General features: G+C 38.9%; 1 protein-coding gene across 1 annotated transcript in view; it reads left to right on the forward strand.

The window, feature by feature from the left end:
* The window catches only part of LOC149455002 (embryonic protein UVS.2-like), a 96,376-nt gene that overhangs the window by 51,651 nt on the left and 25,868 nt on the right, over nucleotides 1-18,857 (forward strand). The window contains exons 2-4 of the mRNA XM_089686824.1: nucleotides 15,509-15,562; nucleotides 17,460-17,612; nucleotides 18,175-18,292. Coding sequence (XP_089542950.1) covers nucleotides 15,509-15,562; nucleotides 17,460-17,612; nucleotides 18,175-18,292 — 325 coding nt within the window. The remainder of the gene's footprint in view (nucleotides 1-15,508; nucleotides 15,563-17,459; nucleotides 17,613-18,174; nucleotides 18,293-18,857) is intronic.

The following is an 18,857-nucleotide window of genomic DNA, read 5'->3' on the forward strand; positions in this document are numbered from 1 at the left end:
AAAAAAAAAGATTAAAGAAAAAAAAAACACTTTAACAAGTATTCAAGTGGCGCATAATCAATATTCTGTGCAAAAAAAACAGTAAAGTGTATAGAAGTGAATAAAAATATTCCACAAAAAAAGTATATATATATAATTAAAAATAAAAAAAAAGTCCAAATAAGTCCATCCAAAAGAAGATCACCATGTGAAACAATCTTGTGCAAAACAATTCAATATACAGGTGAAACTCGAAAAATTTGAATATCGTGCAAAAGTTAATTTATTTCAGTAATGCAACTTAAAAGGTGAAACTAATTTATGAGATAGACTCATTACATGCAAAGCAAGATAGTTCAAGCCGTGATTTGTCATAATTGTGATGATTGTGGCTTACAGCTCATGAAAACCCCAAATCCACAATCTCAGAAAATGAAAATATTGTGAAAAGGTGCAATATTCTCCACTCAAAGTGTCCCACTCTAATCAGCTAATTAAGCCATAACACCTGCAAAGGGTTCCTGAGCCTTTAAATGGTCTCTCTGTCTGGTTCAGTAGGAATCACAATCATGGAAAAGACAGTTGTGCAGAAAACCATCATTGACACCCTCCATAAGGAGGGAAAGCCTCAAAAGGTAATTGCAAAAGAAGTTGGATGTTCCCAAAGTGCTGTATCAAAGCACATTAATAGAAAGTTATGTGGAAGGGAAAAGTGTGGAAGAAAAAGGTGCACAAGCAGCAGGGATGACCTCAGCCTGGAGAGGATTGTCAGGAAAAGGCCATTCAAAAGTGTTGGGGACTATCGCAAGGAGTGGACCGAGGCTGGAGTCAGTGCATCAAGAGCCACCACACACAGACGGATCCTGGACATGGGCTTCAAATGTCATATTCCTCTTGTCAAGTCGCTCCTGAACAACAAACAACGTCAGAAGCATCTTACCTGGGCTAAAGAAAAGCAGACCTGGTCTGTTGCTCAGTGGTCCACAGTCCTCTTTTCTGATGAGAGCAACTTTTGCATCTCATTTGGAAACCCAGAGTATGGAGGAAGAATGGAGAGGCACAAGGACTCAGAGTATGGAGGAAGAATGGAGAGGCACACACTGCAAGATGCTTGAAGTCCAGTGTGAAGTTTCCACAGTCTGTGTTGATTTGGGGAGCCATGTCATCTGCTGGTGTTGGTCCACTGTGCTTCATTAAGTCCAGGGTCAACGCAGCCGTCTACCAGGAGATTTTGGAGCACTTCATGCTTCCTTCCGCAGACAAGCTTTATGGGGATGCTGACTTCATTTTCCAGCAGGACTTGGCACCTGCCCACACTGCCAAAAGCACCAAAACCTGGTTTAATGACCATGGGATTACTGTGCTTGATTGGCCAGCAAATTCGCCTGACCTGAACCCCATAGAGAATCTATGGGGCATTGCCAAGAGAAAGATGAGAGACATGAGACCGAACAATGCAGAAGAGCTGAAGGCTGCTATTGAAGCATCCTGGTCTTCCATAACACCTCAGCAGTGCCACAGGCTGATAGCTTCCATGCCACCCCGCATTGAGGCAGTAATTGCTGCAAAAGGGTCCCAAACCAAGTACTGAGTACATATGCATGCTTATACTTTTCAGAGGTCCGATATTGTTCTATGTACAATCCTTGTTTTATTGATTGCATGTAATATTCTCATTTTCTGAGATTGTGGATTTGGGGTTTTCATGAGCTGTAAGCCATAATCATCACAATGATGACAAATCACGGCTTGAACTATCTTGCTTTGTATGTAATGAGTCTATCTCATATATTAGTTTCACCTTTTAAGTTGCATTACTGAAATAAATGAACTTTTGCACGATATTCTAATTTTTCGAGTTTCACCTGTATATATGTGTGTGTGTGTAGTGCCCCCCTCTCAGGTGTGCACTAACCAGTAAGTGTTGCCTCCCACCCTCATGGTTGGCAAACTAAGCTTTAACAGATGATCTTCAAGAGATAAATCAGACCACTATGGTATTTCAATCTCCTTCTCTCTTGAAAAAAACAGAATCCCAAGACAGGTACTCTTGAACTCCAGTATTCTAACTTAGGAAGTGAAGATCAAGGACTCCTTTCTCCTCCTGATACTCCATACTTATGGTACACTGGCTGTAATATTTATCAATGTCAGGGAGGCAGGTGAAGTTTGCCAGTCTTTTACCACTGGCAAACTTCTCCTGCCTCCCTGACTTTGTTTCCAGTAGCTTAGACCACTGGTGGCTATATCTTTGGCGTTCATATTTCTGCTGACCCTTAACATTGCGCACTATGCCAAGAAAGATAGAAAAGAGAAAGAGCTGAAATATTAGTGATTCAATTACACAGAATCAGCAGCATGCATGTCATGACTGTTGGGTCTGTTGGGTTTCTATTACTCTACTACACCTGCTAGTAAATTATTTGCCATGTAGAAATATCATTTCTATCAAAAACAGTGATTGATCAGGTTAGTGATGTCTGACTGCTATTATTTTGAACACAACTGTATATATATATATATATATATATATACAGTATATATATATATATATATATATATATATATATATATATATTATATATATATATATATATATACACTTTTTTGTGGAATATTTTTATTCACTTCTATAAATTTTACTGTTGTTTTGCATCAAATATTGATTATGCGCCACTTGAATACTTGTTAAAGTGTTTTTTTTATATGATTTATTTATTTTTAAAGTGGCAGCTTAGTTTATGTGGTTATACACATTTATTATTTATTTAATAAAGGCATTTATCACTTGTTTATATATTCAGCGCAGTTGTTGGTAATATACCTTCATCACTTTTATAAAAAAAAAAGATTAACTAGTATTTTCCCGATACCATGTAATAAAAGTCACCCATAAAGAAGTCTTAACTAGCCATAAACAACTAAAAATTAGGTACACGGGGAGATGGGAAACACGGAACCTCTAAAATATATAGGATTCTCACTGAAATAAACGCAGATATAAGTCCTCCATATATAGAAAAATGGGAAAGATAAATAGAAGTAACAATAGATGCGGAAAAACAGAGGAAAATGTATAAAATTTTCGGAACAGAAATATAAATATGCAGGAGGTAGAAATGGATTATAAGTGTTTGGCAAGATGGTATATCACCCCGAGTGTGACACACAGATTGAGTGGAGATAATTCACCTTTGTGTTGGTGGGGATGTAGAGGCAGAGGCACAATGTATCAAATATGGTGGGAGCAGGGGCGGACTGACAACTCATGGGGCCCCCGGGCAATAGGGGATCATGGGGCCCCTGTGTCCTTGCCCAAACTCAAAAAAGCCTATGAAAAAGGTACCAGGGGCATCGTATGGGGCCCCCTAATGCCCCTGGGCCCTCGGGCAATGCCCGAGTTTCCAAATGGTCAGTCCGCCCCTGGGTGGGAGTGCTCTAAAATACAAGAGTATTGGGGGAAAATAGTAAACTTGATTCAGAAAATTACAGAGGTTGATATTCTAGTAGACCCAGAGATTTGCCTTTTTCATAGTACTAAGCTTTCAGTTAAAAAATACAAACAATCTGGTTTATTGTACTATTTGAATGCAGCAAAGGGACTGATACCCAAGTATTGGAGGAGACAGGAGGTGCCGAAAATAAAAGACTGGGTGGATGGGGTGGATCAAATATGTAAATTGGAGGAACTTTATCATTTGAATGAAGATAAGGTGGAGAGTCACCATACAAGATGGAACAAATGGGAGGAATTCAAAAAGTCAAGGCTAGCCTTAGAGGTTATGGGGGATTAACATAGAATAATATAGAAACATATTTCTTCTTCTTTTATAGGGATTACGATCTGCAGAAATGAACAGGAAAATGCAGAGCAGAAGGGTTTAGGGATTGGAGGGGGGGATGGGTGGTATATAGGTAGGGGGAGGGGGGGACAGGGGGGGGATGGAGGGATGAAACGATAAATGTTTTGATAATATGCTAAGGTTTTAATGAGTATGTTTGTATAACTTGTTTATCTGAAAAATTAATAAATATTTAAATTTTACAAAAAAATAAACAACTAAAAAAAAGAAAGTTGAACATGTATGTTACAAGCCAAACAATGACATCACATAATGTGCATGTAAACCCTAACTGGATGATACTTCGTTTGCTAAACCACTGTGTATCATAAGCAGTTGTCATTTTAATTAATGCTGCCGGTCTCCTGCAGCTATTCCTGTCTGCACTTCAATGATGGCTACTTAGCATTTGTCAGGATGGCTTTCCTGATGGTGACAATAGTAGATCATGCTTGCATAATGGGTTGAAAAGGCCACTTGTGGTCTCCATCAGGAGCTCGCATAACAGGGTGACAATGAAGAAGCAAAATTATGAGATTAAAAAGTGAAAAAGGGAAAAAGTGTTGTCACCCGATAATAGGAAGTATGTGAACAAGGAACTTCGTGGAAGTATCACCGGGTGTTATTTTAATGAAAGTTGCAGATTTAAAGTATTGAAAATAACATGTTAAAAATGATATGAGATTGGGGAAATTGTGACAATTAAAGCATGCTGTTCATGCATATGTATAATGGTCTTTATATGCCTGAATTTGGGGTATATTGGTTTGAATTTATCTAAAACCAGAGTATTTTTGTAAAAGTTCTTTTAACAATGACATTTTATACTCAGAAGTTTGTACAATAAAATTAAATTAAAAATAAAAAATAAAATAAAAAAAACAATACATAAAAAAAAGAAAATTGGGGGGTTTTGGCTGCAGAAAAGTCCCATGGGAGAATTTCCTCTTTTCTAGTAATTTGAGTGATGTGAAAGCCTTTGGGCTCATAGGTGGTCCACCCATTTTGTTTGCATGTCAGTAGGTATAATACATCATGGCATGCCAGTAGCATGTTTACATCTGCATCTAATATGGCTGTCAGTGGTGTATTTAGGTTTTGTGCCACCCTAGGCAACACAGAAATTGGACCCCCCCTGGCAGAGAGAGCCTGACACCGACCAACACGAGCCCCCCCCCCACACGGAGAGAACCTGACACTGACCAACAACACCTCTGCCCCATCCCCCCTCACCCAAGAGAACCTTCCACTAACACCCCCTCCCCCCCCCCCCCCCCCCCCGACGAAAGAGAGAAATACACTCACCAACAGGATGAATTTCAAAATGTCTATTGTGGACACTTTAAAGGCAAAAGATTGTTAAACAAAGGGCATAGGTAGCTGGGAACTGCCCTTACTCTTTATTTCAGGTACTTATATAGTGATGCCAATTTACACAGCACTTTACATATATATTGTACATTCACATCAGTCCCTAACAGGGGTGGACTGACAACTCATGGGGCCCCCCGGGCAATAGGGGATCATGGGGCCCCTGTGTCCTTGCCCAAACTCAAAAAAGCCTATGAAAAAGGTACCAGGGGCATCTCATGGGGCCCCCTACTGACCCCGGGTCCTCCGGAAGTGCCCGAATTTCCAAATGGTCAGTCCACCCCTGCTCCCTAACCCTCAAGGAGTTTACAATCTAAGGTCTCTAACTCACATACACATACTAGGGCCAATTTAGACAGGAGCCAATTAATGTACCAACATGTCTTTGGAGCAGGGGTGGACTGACAACTCATGGGGCCCCCAGGCAATAGGGGATCATGGGGCCCTTGTGTCCTTGCCCAAACTCAAAAAAGCCTATGAAAAAGGTACCAGGGGCATCTCATGGGGCCCCCTACTGACCCCGGGCCCTCAGGCAGTGCCCAAGTTTCCAAATGGTCAGTCCGCCCCTGCTTTGGAGTGTGGGAGGAAACTGGAGTACCCGGATGAAACCCACGCAGGCACAGGGAGAACATGCAAACTGTAGGCAGGTAGTGCCATGGTTGGGATTTGAACCTATGACCCTAGTACTGCCTGGCGGAAGTGCTAACCATTTAGACACTGTGCTGCCCATAGGGAACTATAACATGCAAAAACAATTTTAAGAAATACTGTTCAGCAGGGACCTTTTTTTTAATTCAATCTTGGGGAAAACAGATATCCTTCGAATGCTTGGGAGATGTCATTAAGATGTATGTGGGTTACCAAACAGTACGATTCTCAAGGACAGCGTCAGCAATGTCATATTCTGGTATCACATAATTTGAATTTGTAGCTTTTCTACTTTTACATTATCTCTTTGCCTACATAGAGCATCAATACTCAAAACTGATATATTTCACTTGAAAAAAATGTCTCTTTTAATAAGGTTTTGCAGCAATGCCTTATTTTCTATCTTGTAGTAATAGGCCAGAACTAATGCAGGCCATAGATTTCCGATTTTCTCGCCGCATTCTCGGCCGATAAAAAATAGGCTGATATTCATACCGTTAGTGGGGAAAAATGTCAGGCGTTTTTCTTAATTTTAAGAGATTTTGAAAATCGGCCATGCTGGAAAATCCTGGGACGATTTGTTAGATCGGCCGATTTTTGCGGTAATTTATGGTCAAATCTGCCGTTCTTCTGGTCGATTTGACAATAAATTGACTATGAAGAAAAAGAAGAAATAGAAGAAATAGATTTTGCAGGAGAAGAAGAAATAGAATATCAAGAAGAAGAATAGAAGAAAAGAGGAGAAGATGAAATAGATTTTGCAGAAGAAGATGGAGAAGAAAAAAAGTTGCAACATTGTATCTATTTGTATGCATTTCGGATACAGATGTTTCTATTCAAGTACTAATAGATACAATGTTGTTTCTCTTCTTCTTCTCCATAATCTATTTCTTCTGTCAAATATAAAAGCGGGTCTCTATGCAGGGACACCGCTATTATATTAATTGACGGCCGTAGACGGGACTCAAACCCGCCAACTTTTTTTTTTAATTAGTGGCAACGTTGGCCGTCTGAACGACCGATTTACGATTTAAAAAGAAAAAAATGGCCGATTTTCCCCACGTCTATGGCCTGCATAAGCGGTGGAAGTAGCAGACACAATGGGGGAGATTTACTAAAACTGGAGCACTCAGAATCTGGTGCAACTGTGTATGGGAGCCTCAGCATCAGCTTCTATCTTCAGCTTGTTCAATTAAGCTTCGGCAATAAAACCTGGAAGCAGATTGGTTTCTATGCAGAGCTGCACCAAAATTTGTACTCCCCAGTTTTAAGCAGGGTGGCTAAAAATCGATGATTTAAAAAAAATTTAATTAATAAAATCTATTTTTTTTAATTTAAATCATTTTTTTTTAAATCAGATTTTTTTTTTATTTTTATTAAATTTATTTTACTAAAATGCTTTGGAGTAAAAATCTATCTAAAGATAGTTTTCTATTTAAGATACATTATTAAGTCCTAGATTGTAAGCTCCAAGGATCAGGGCCCTCTTATCCCTCTTGTATTGAACTGTATTGTTGCTGTATTATCTCCCGTTATATTGTAAAGTGCTGAGCAAACTGTTGGCGCCATATAAATCCTGTATAATAATAATAATATAAATCCTGTATAATAATAATAATAATAATAATATAAATCCTGTATAATAATAATATAAATCCTGTATAATAATAATAATATAAATCCTGTATAATAATAATATAAATCCTGTATAATAATAATAATAATAATATAAATCCTGTATAATAATAATAATATAAATCCTGTATAATAATAATAATATAAATCCTGTATAATAATAATAATAATAACTTTAGTTTATTCAGTGTGAAATGCAGCTTAGATAACACAAGCGGAGATAACATGCACTGCATTGATGCATTCACACAATGTCACAGTAACCATGAAAAAAAAACATGAAATAAAAGCATTTGAGTCGTTCTCCAGCTATGTGTGATGAACCTACTAACCTAAAATCAGTTCTGATATCGCTGTTTTACTAACCTGACAGCTTATTATTCTAAAAAGGAAACCTTCGTTTGGTTTGCAAATATTAAAGCTTCTAACTACCAGCAAGAATGAGTCGGATTCCTTACATTTAAAGAGCACCTGTCATTTTTAGATCCATCATGGCAGCGCCTGTTAGCGGGCATCCACTCCCCTTCTGCCTCCACGTCCCTCACCTTGTTGTGTCCCTGCCGCATCACCAGCTGTCCCATTACCCCTCATGCACACGGGCGTTTTGATAACGCTGGTGACGTTAGCTGTGTAAAGTCACATTAAAAACGTTTTTCAGATTTTTTTAGCGTTTTTGCATTAGCGTTTAGCCACGATTGCGTTTTCCAGCATTTTCTGCGTTTGCGTTTTTTTGAGCAAAAAAAATTTTATAAAATATTATAACACCGATCACTAATTGCACGTAATGGTCGAAACTTGGGTCACCAGTTTGTCAAGCTTTTCTATGGGCACTCTGAATTAAACAAGACCTGCCATTAGGAGACAATAGTACATAGCAATAGTTGCCTCCCATGGTGTTACAACTCCCTCCTGGAGTGTGGTGGGCATGCTCAGAAGGGCTGCCTAGAGGTTTATATAGACTCTCAGGGGCTACAGTCATTCAAAAGACTCTTTGAAGATGACTCTACAGTTCAAGATCTTCAGCATCGAAATAATGAGGACCCTACTACTTCTCTCCGCTGTGTGCTGCGTGTGCTTGGCCTTACCTTTTCAGGTGCGTATAAACTCATTCAGATCTTTCATTTCTTTTTTTTTTTTCATCTGGGCAGTAGCAATAATGGCTAATATATACATGCAAGGTGTAGCAGTATATATCTACAATCTCCAGCATTTACACATTAACAGTAGCAGTTGATGAAATTATTGGCTGTGTATGATGTGATATTCACTGCACATTGTCACCCAACACTGCTACTACCAGTTGCTACTATTATTATTATTATTATACAGTATTTATATAGCGCCAAAAAGTTTGCTCAGCGCTGTACATTACTATGTGCTTCTTGTGTAGCCTACAGCATAGAAAGCCATTGGTTTGATTTATTAGAGATTGCTACTGTTAGCAATTAACCTCCCTAGCGGTCTGATTATGTCAGTATTTCTGTGCTCAAAGCAGTACATTTTTTTGCATGGAAATATGTATTTTTTTTATTGTAGGCTGTAATTTTTAGGAATAACTCACTGAAATCTGTCTGAACAAGAGTCTAGTAACCATCCTGGGTATGATAAAATTTGAAACACAAAATCATAAATTATAATATAATAAATAATCATAAAAATAATATTATAATAATAATAAATGTAATTCAATAATATAATCAAACCAAAAACACTGAAATTTGAAATAGAGCGCCAAGTTCGCACATCGCTGAGCAAAGTCGCAGAATCGTTTTCAGTGTCTGATGAGGAATTTCCCCCACGAATCATTATCACTCAATTCTGCAAGTGGTTCTGATTTACTATCGCTGTTCTCTAGCCGGTCTAAAACCGCTTTTGACCTAAAGGGACGCTTTTTGGACGCCATGGACGTTTCTCAGTTTCCAGGCCAAAAGAACAGTCAAAATGCAGGCAGGGCGCAGGACAAAGCACTCGGGACAAAATGTATGTGAAATGGTTTGATACAGGAATGTTATACTATCAGATTTTAGTGTATTCAGTGAATGTCACAATTTTGAATCTCCCACCGGTTCCGTCCCCCGTACGTCCCGACGCTCGCAGGGAACGGAACCCAGAAGACAGATGCCGGCATCGGCCGGAGGACATTGCCGGGGACACTGCAGGAGGGACATCGCAGGAGCGCAGGACAAGGTAAGTGACCGAGGGATCCTGGAGCAACGCTGCAAGGTATTCCCGAGTGTAGCTCGGGGTTACCGCTTTTGGTGCTGAAACTTTATCCCGAGCTACACTCGGGAATACCACCAAGGAGGTTAATCACAGAAGATTCTAGAGGCATCACTGATCCACTGTGTGCAGGTCTGAGCGCTTCATCGTACTGGCTGGGGAGTGAATATCTAAAATGTAACTGCCACTTTTCCTGAGGGAAGCTGTTTCACTGGTTGCATTGCCATAGAAACTAGATTGCTAGTAAGTCTTCAGGCATGGAGAGAACAAAAAAAGGAGAAAAGTCAATTTGATTCTTTGCAGTTCTGCCACCGGTGAGTTGTCATCCACGACAGAATAGCTAGTGTTGCTGGAATCAGTAGAGTGGAAAGAGACAACGTTGTCAGCCTATTCCTTTTATTATACATCTAACATACACGGGTTCTGTGGTTGGTTATGCCAGGAACGGGTTAGTTGCTCTGTCGGGTTTTATTATCATCTGCACTGCCCATGGGTAGAGTTGATCTTAAAGGGTTGGATTTAGGCGCCATTCACCCCTGAGTGTTTTGTAGCTCGAAGCTCCAAAACGCTGGAGGAGAAAAAATAAATTATTCTCAATGGGGATGGTTCACATCTCCACCCCAAGTCGCCTGAAGCCAAAGCTCAAACAAGTACTGGAGCTTTTTTTGTGGCTCAAATTGGGCAGATTTTTGTGTTTATTCCCTGTAGAAGTGGATAGAAACGCACGATTGGCACATTTTTCTACGTCTTTCCGTGTTTTTGTGCATTTTGACTCGTGTTTTGTGTGATTTTCTGCTCAAATGAAACAATGTAAAAAAAAAAAAAAAACTAGTAATAATATATAAATAAATAAAAGTACATAAATACACAAATAAATAAAAAATCACGATGAATAAATCTTAAATAATTAACCCCTAACCTTAACTCCTTAACCCCCCCAAAATTTTTAAATACATAAATAAATAATAATCATAATAATAAAAACACACCCAAACAAAAATATAATAATAATAATGCATTATTATTATTATTACTATTATTATTATTTTATTACTTTTTTAAGGGTTAAAGGGGTTAAGGTTAGAGGTTAATTATTTATTTATGATTAATTTTATTTATTTGTGTATTTATTTTAAATGTATGTATTCATTTATTATTATTATAATTATTAGTATTATTTTATTACTTTTTTTTAAGGGTTAAAGGGGTTAAGGTTAAGAGTTAATTATTATTTATTTATTTTTACATAGTATTTATTTATGATTGCTTTTATTTGTGTATTTTAAATATATTTAAAAAACATTCTTCCCAAATATATTGACATATGTTTAAAATACTAAAATTTTGTCCGTATTCAATATATTTTAAAAAAATTTCTCTCTCTCTCTCTCTCTCTCTCTCTCTCTCTCTCTCTATCAATCTATCTCTATCTATCTCTCTCTATCTCTCTCTATCTCTCTCTATCTATCTCTATCTATCTATCTCTATCTATCTCTATCTATCTATATATTTATATTGAATACGGACAAAATTGTAGTATTTTAAATATATATATATTATTTATTTTTTATTGTATGTATATATATATATATATATATATATATATACACACACACACATATACACACACACACACACACTGTATGTTGAAATATATATATATTTTAAAATATACCGAATACGACCAATATTTTTTTCTTTATTGTATTTATTTTATATATATATATATATATATATATATATATATATATATATATATAAATATATATTTTGAAATATATTGAATACAGCCAAAATTGTAGTATTTCAAATATATATATATATATATATTTAAATATTTTTTTCTTTTTTTTATTGTATATATATATATACACACATACACACACTGTATTTTGAAATGCATTTTTATTACAAAATATATGAAAAATATATGTTAAAATGACTTTTGTTATCTGAATCTGAAGAATATATTTAAAAAATATATGTATTTAAAAATATTTTTCATATATTTTGTAATATAAAAAAACGCACTTCAACATGCAGTATATATATATATATATATATATATATATATATATATATATATATATATGTATATTTTGAAATATATTGAATACGGCCAAAATTGTAGTATTTCAAATATATTTTTCTTCCATGTGGGATTGAAGGAAAATATATGAACATCTGAAAAAAATAAATATAGTGAAGGTGTTGACAAAAGCAATTAATGAACATATCATTCTGTAATTCTTTCCTAAAAATTAATATGTACAGTATTACTAATTTTTCATATGACTTATAATTTTGCTAAAAGAATTGTATTTTAATTCAACAGAAATCACAACAAAAAAACAAGAATGAGAAAACAGCTACACAAGGTAAGAATGAGAAGCTGGTTATAGTTCGGCAAAAACATGGGAAGATGGTCAGATTTGACTGGTAAATGGTTTATGTACAACTATAACATTGTGAGCTGTAGATATCTGTAGGCAGACAGAAATGACTATATTGCCCAGGTGTATATAGCCTAGTATTGGCCTGTCTTTGGATTATGCTTGGATCATTCCAGGTGAATTTCACAAATGAAAAATCAAAAGCTGGCCACTGACTTGAGCTAACATTTGGCTAATGCGGCCAATTTCGGCCATATCTGGCGACAATCAGCTGAATACACACATACACAGTTACATAGTTAGTCTGGCTGAAAAAAGACAAAAGTCCATCCATTTCAACCACAGAAAAAAAAAGTTATAATCCTATACCCACAGTTGATCCAGAGGAAGGCAAAAAAACACAGCAAAGTATGATCCAATTTGCTCCTGCTGGGGAAAAAAATTTCTTCCTGATCTCCCGAGAGGCAATCGGATATTCCCTGGATCAACTTTACCTATAAATGTTATATCCAGTTATATTCTGTGTATCCAAGAAAGAATCCAGGACTTTTTGTAAAGCAATCCACTGAGCTGGCCAGAACCAACTCTTGAGGGAGTCACACCAGCAGAGTTTCTTGGCTGTCTGAGCTTGAAAACTAAGGCTGGCCATACACTGGTCAAAGTCAAATTTTGGCCATCTCCACTCGTTTCTTTGACTTCTGTTGAAGGGACATGCTGGAAAATGTTTGTTGACGATGTCAGAATACAATGTATTAGCGTGGAGGTTTGTGTGGATGGAGGAGTTTGATTTTTTTTTTTTCGCACTGCTGACTGAACGAAAAAAACTTTGTATAGACAACTTAGCCTCTTGGCGCCGGCCGCACACAAATGTGCGACCTCCCGGTTTCTGGGCCTTGACGCCGAGCGGCCGCACATTTTCATGCAAATAATATATAATAATATATATTTATAATATAATAATAATTAAGAAAAACATATGTGCTGAGAGCGCGCGCCCTGCATTTGATTGGCTGAGCCGCAATCACTCCCGCGCATGCCGTCCATTGAAAGCGCGGTGCGCATGTGCCAGTGACATCACCGGCACTGCTAAAGTAAAGATCTCCTAAACGGTGCATGCTTAGGAGATATTTACTGTACCTACAAGTAAGCCTCATTATAGGGTTACCCAGGGGCGGACTGACAACTCAGGGGGCCCCCGGGCAATAGGGGATCATGGGGCCCCTGTGTCCTTGTCCAAACTCAAAAACGCCTATGAAAAAGGTACCAGGGGCATCTCATGGGGCCCCCTACTGACCCCAGGCCCTCGGGCAGTGCCCGAGTTTCCAAATGGTCAGTCCGCCCCTGGGGTTACCTGTAGAGATAAATCATAAGGAGACCTTTAATACCACTTTAGGGCTCCATGTACACTGCAGCTGATAAACTCACGTTTAGGAGCTTTTTTGCGTTTTTTTCAGCAGCCCCTGAACTCTCCCTAATGTTTTCTTCTGTGTCCATGTACACATCATCCTTTACAGGCAGTTGAGTTTACAGTCATTTTCTTGAATGCAGAAAACGTGCGTTCAGGAGTAGATTTTATCAGCGTTTCAAACGCCAAATGCTTGTAAACGTGGCTAACCGCGTTTATAAGCCTTTGCGTTTGGAAGATTTTTGTAACTCTTCCATTTCCAGATGCTGTCCAGAGCCTTTTTTCATCATGAAAAATGCATGCAAAGCGTTTTCCCGATACTCAAATGGACCCGGTACACCATACTTTGAGGTTTTGCATGAAAGAAAATATATTAGACACTGCTGCAATAATTTCTGCACAGAAATGAGCCGGAACACATCCAAACACCACAAAAAAAAAAAAGACAGCTAATCTCAACACATACTGCTCTCTCTGCTTCTGCTCTCTCTATTTAGCTCAGAATGTCTGAAATCAGACATCATCATCTCAACACTCATTTCATCCACCAGGCCAGACAGAAGGAAGCTGGGTACTCAAAGCCGATGTTGATAATAGGTTGTTTCACTATGAAACTATTAATAAAGATAAAAATATATTTATAAATCTGCGCTATGGAGAAGTACAATAAATAATCAATAATCAAAAATAAAGTGTATAACATATAGCAGCTGAACACAAAACCCTGATACTAGGCAAAAGCAATAAACACATAGAAGGGCAGCGCTACAAAAAGCAAAGAAAATTGTGAACAGTGTGTCAAAAAATAGTCCATCCAAAAACAAAGAAAAAGTCCCAGAGGCTGTGATGAAACAGAAGAAATCCAAGGATAGTTGTGTCACTCACTACTGTGGTTGGTGACACAACAACTGTCCTTGGATTTCTTCTGTTTCATCACAGCCTCTGGGACTTTTTCTTTATTTTTGGATGGACTATTTTATGAAACTATTAAAATAGAGTTAAAGTGGAGCTTTTATCTTGTTTTACTAAAGACTAATAAATAAATAAGTAATATAATAGAACATGCTGCTCCAGGCTTTGATAACTGATAAAGGAGATAATCAGCTAATATGAAATCTGATCATGCCCTTTGACAGGCATCACATGACTAAATGCCTTGGTGTTTTGGTCATGTGACCACTGTTGGAGGGAAGCTGGAGCAGGCTTTTCTCCAGGAAACTTTAGTATTTCGGTCACTGATTACTTATCTGTCTCTGCAAGACTGATAGCATAGCTTGATGTTCACATCTGAGCAGGGGCGGACTGACCATTTGGAAAATCGGGAACTGGGGTCAGTAGGGGGCCCCATGAGATGCATTAATGACATCTCCCAAGCATTCGAAGGATATCTGTTTTCCCCAAGATTGAATAACAAAAAAGGTCCCTGCTGAACAGTATTTCTTAAAATTGTTTTTTGCATGTTATAGTTTCCTAAGGGCAGCACAGTGGCTAAATGGTTAGCACTTCTGCCAGGCAGTACTAGGGTCGTTGGTTCAAATCCCAACCACGACACCACCTGCCTGCAGTTTGCATGTTCTCCCTGTGCCTGCATGGGTTTCATCTGGGTACTCCGGTTTCCTCCCACACTCCAAAGACATGTTGGTACATTAATTGGCTCCTGTCTAAATTGGCTTTAGTATATGTATGAATGTGAGTTAGAGACCTTAGATTGTATGCTCCTTTAGGGTTAGGAACCAAGGGTGGACTGACCATTTGGAAACTCGGGCACTGTCCGAGGGCCTGGGGTCAGTAGGGGGCCCCATGAGATGCCCCTGGTACCTTTTTCATAGGCTTTTTTGAGTTTGGGCAAGGACACAGGGGCCCCATGATCCCCTATTGCCCCGGGGGCCCCATGAGTTGTCAGTATGAGCATTCACAAGCCAGTCCTATAATACTGTATACATAATACATGTGCTGTACAATCTAACTTTCTAATATATGATGAAAGGTTTACACTGCAGTTCTCCTTTTTCTAGCTGCCACAGCAGACAGGAAAACCTTGTCGGAGCAGATTGAAGAAGCCAATAAAGGTAAGGGTTTATGCTGAAAATTCTGGTCAATGAAAACACAGAACAGTCTATGAATTAAAGTATATGTGAATAAACCTTAGAAATAAACGTCTCCTATTTGCTGTATTTTAGTCTATTAATAAATACAATGGCAAGTGTTTTGTTATATCTGATTGATAACTGGAAAAAATACTTGATGATCCTGCTGGAAATCCAGTGTGCCTGTAACTTTTAGTGCGAATCACAAACAATGTTATCAGTTCTGTCCAGTTGTTTTTTTGGACTACAGAACACCTTCCCATTATGATAGGGGGAAGGGGACTGCACTGTAATGTAAAGGGGGACTGAGATCTGTAATGTGAAGCTGAACTGAGAACACTGTTTGACTGCTTTAAAGGGACTTTGATTATAAAGAGGGCTGTGCTGTAAAGGGGGGCTGTGGACTGAATCTGTGAAACACCCCTCCCCCCTCCCTGGGGAAAAATTGGCTGCCACAAAACCAATCCCTAGTGCCAAAAAGGTTGGGGGCCACTGCCATTCAGCATAAGTACATTCTGATCGAATCCTTTCTAGATGAATCCCAAAAGATGCCCTCAATAGGGAGGCCACGTGCTCCAGCAGGACTACATGGTGCAGCAGTCCTTCCCCTTTGTATTCCCATGTGGAAAGGAGCTAGGCCTTGAGTTCTCCCCACGTATTTTTGGACCCACAGCAATGGGCAGGGCCATGAACAACCAGGGAAAAGGGAGAGACTCATCCTAATCCCTCCCTAGCTCTGGGAAGCCTTTAACTCACTAGGTTCACATCTGTGCGGGTGGTGCCGCTGCGGATCCGCAAGAAAGTCCATGCAGCCGCACCACCCGCACAGAGGAATGCAGACCCGTGGGCAGGTGCCATTAATTCTAGTGGCACTCTGCCGCACTGGAAAAAGCAACCGTACTGGGAATTGAAGTTCCCGTGCGGGCTGCATTTTCGGAAGAAGTTCAGGAACTTCTTCCCTACGGGGCACGGCAGTCCATTCAAATGAATAGGCTCTCGTGCCAGCGCAAAACGCGGCCCACACGGCCGCATATATGTGAACCAGGGCTAAGGGTTTACAACCACTTTAAGCCCGGGTTCACACTGATGCGGTGCGAAATTTGCACCGGTTTCTGTGCGATTTACGCACCGCATCATAATCGTACCCCATTCACACACTGTGTAGTTTAACTTAATGACACCACAAAATCAGTTCAAAAGACGCGGTGCGATGTGCAGAATCAGATCACATGGGTATGAATACCCATGCGATCTGATTCTAGTGCGGAAAAAAAAAATGGCCCTGCACCTTTTTGCTGCGAATGTGGTGCGATTTCAGCCATACAAAATGTATAGCTCAAATCGCACTGCACAGAATTCGCATGTGATTTTCTGCACCGTACAAGTGTGAACCCAGGCTAAAACATTATCTGGGTAGCACTTAAGCCAGCCACACACGGGTCGAATTCCTAAATAATTTTCTTTCGAAAATCTTTTCTAAGAATTTTCGTTCGAATTTTGCACCATTATTGGGTCACAGAAACAGACGATTTTCGTGTGATCATCGAATTTGAGTGATCGGGTATGTTGGAAATTTTTTGAAAAATGAACGAATTTCGAATCAATGATGGGAGAATTGTGCAAGAAATATAAAGGTGTGACCTGGAAAGAAAATAAAATTCTTGGCCACGGAAATTCTTTTCTGTAGCAACATGAGAAATTGAAGGCTTGGTTGGTTGAATTTCTAAATCAATGGTGGCGCCATTGCATTACAAAACGCACAAAAATTCCGATTTTCTAAAGAAAATTAGTTTGGAATTCGACCCGTGTATGGTCTGCATCACGCTCAAATGACATAATACTGCTTCCTGTAACACGCACTATGTATTTAACCTTTTAGGACTAATATTCACTGGGAAATATATCATTACGGATATGGACATCGCCTACAGCCCTGAAAGGAGTGCTAGCAAATGCCCCAAGGGCAGATGTCTGTGGCCAAAATCCGACAATGGAAAGGTTTATATCCCATACGTTATATCCAAGGATTACAGTAAGTACATTTTTGTTCATTTTGAGATTTGAGTGCCGGTTTCTGGTTACTGTTTAAGCCTGCTTACACTATAATGGAATGAGGCCAAAAGAAACTGAAAAGCCCTTTTTATTTGTATTGGATATGATGACATATTCTATCATTATTACATAGACTTGCAATCACTACAGCCCTTCTTTTAAATGACCCTTCAAATACCTCACTCATGGGATCAGCTTTGACTGACACTCACGTAGGTCTACACATTTCATGGGACAGCCTCCCAACGAGTGTGTACATTGAGACCAGTGGTTCATATGTTGGGTGGCTCTCAGATAGGATATCTGATGGATCAGTTAAAAGAAGGGCTGATTGAAGGCATGGGTATTTACTACTGCAAGATCTCAAAGAGAATATCTAGTCAGCTTTTGATAGGCCAGACCAGAGGGAACCCAAAAGCTCTTCCTTAATGGCACTGAAATGTACAATGTAGATTAAGCTGATCACACTCACATGAATGTATGTAGACTGTGAAAACACCAAAGTTCACTAGTAATGATATTATCATCTCTAACTTGTACAGGTAACTTTGAAACATCAGTAATACAGACTGCAATGGAGAATATTGAAAGATCCACTTGCATCAGTTTTATCAAGCAAACTTCAGAGGAAGATTACCTTAGTTATGAGCCCGGGAGAGGGTATGTATGAATAGCATGTATCCAGGTTCATATTAATTGCAGTTATCCCTTCCCATAAACATACCTTTCCTTGCCCCATGTTGAGTTCAGCTGTGGAAAGTGAGGTCTAATATCTATTACAGATTTGCTGGTAGTGTGTCACAGTCTACCACCATCGTCTTGTAGGTGTCAGTCCACCACCATCATCTTGTAGGTTTCAAGTCCACCACCATCGTCTTGTAGGTGTCAGTCCACCACCATCATCTTGTAGGTTTCAAGTCCACCACCATCGTCTTGTAGGTGTCAGTCCACCACCATCATCTTGTAGGTGTCAGTCCACCACCATCATCTTGTAGGTGTCAGTCCACCACCATCATCTTGTAGGTGTCAGTCCACCACCATCATCTTGTAGGTGTCAGTCCACCACCATCATCTTGTAGGTGTCAAGTCCACCACCATCATCTTGTAGGTGTCAGTCCATCATCATCATCTTGTAGGTGTCAGTCCACCACCATTATCATGTAGGTGTCAGTACAACACCATCTTCTTGTAGGTGTCAGGCCACCACCATCATCTTGTAGGTGTC

This window comes from Staurois parvus, unplaced genomic scaffold (assembly GCF_062004578.1).
Source record: "Staurois parvus isolate SC_StPar_1 unplaced genomic scaffold, SC_StPar_1.0 ptg000412l, whole genome shotgun sequence".
Classification (NCBI taxonomy): Eukaryota; Metazoa; Chordata; class Amphibia; order Anura; family Ranidae; genus Staurois; species Staurois parvus.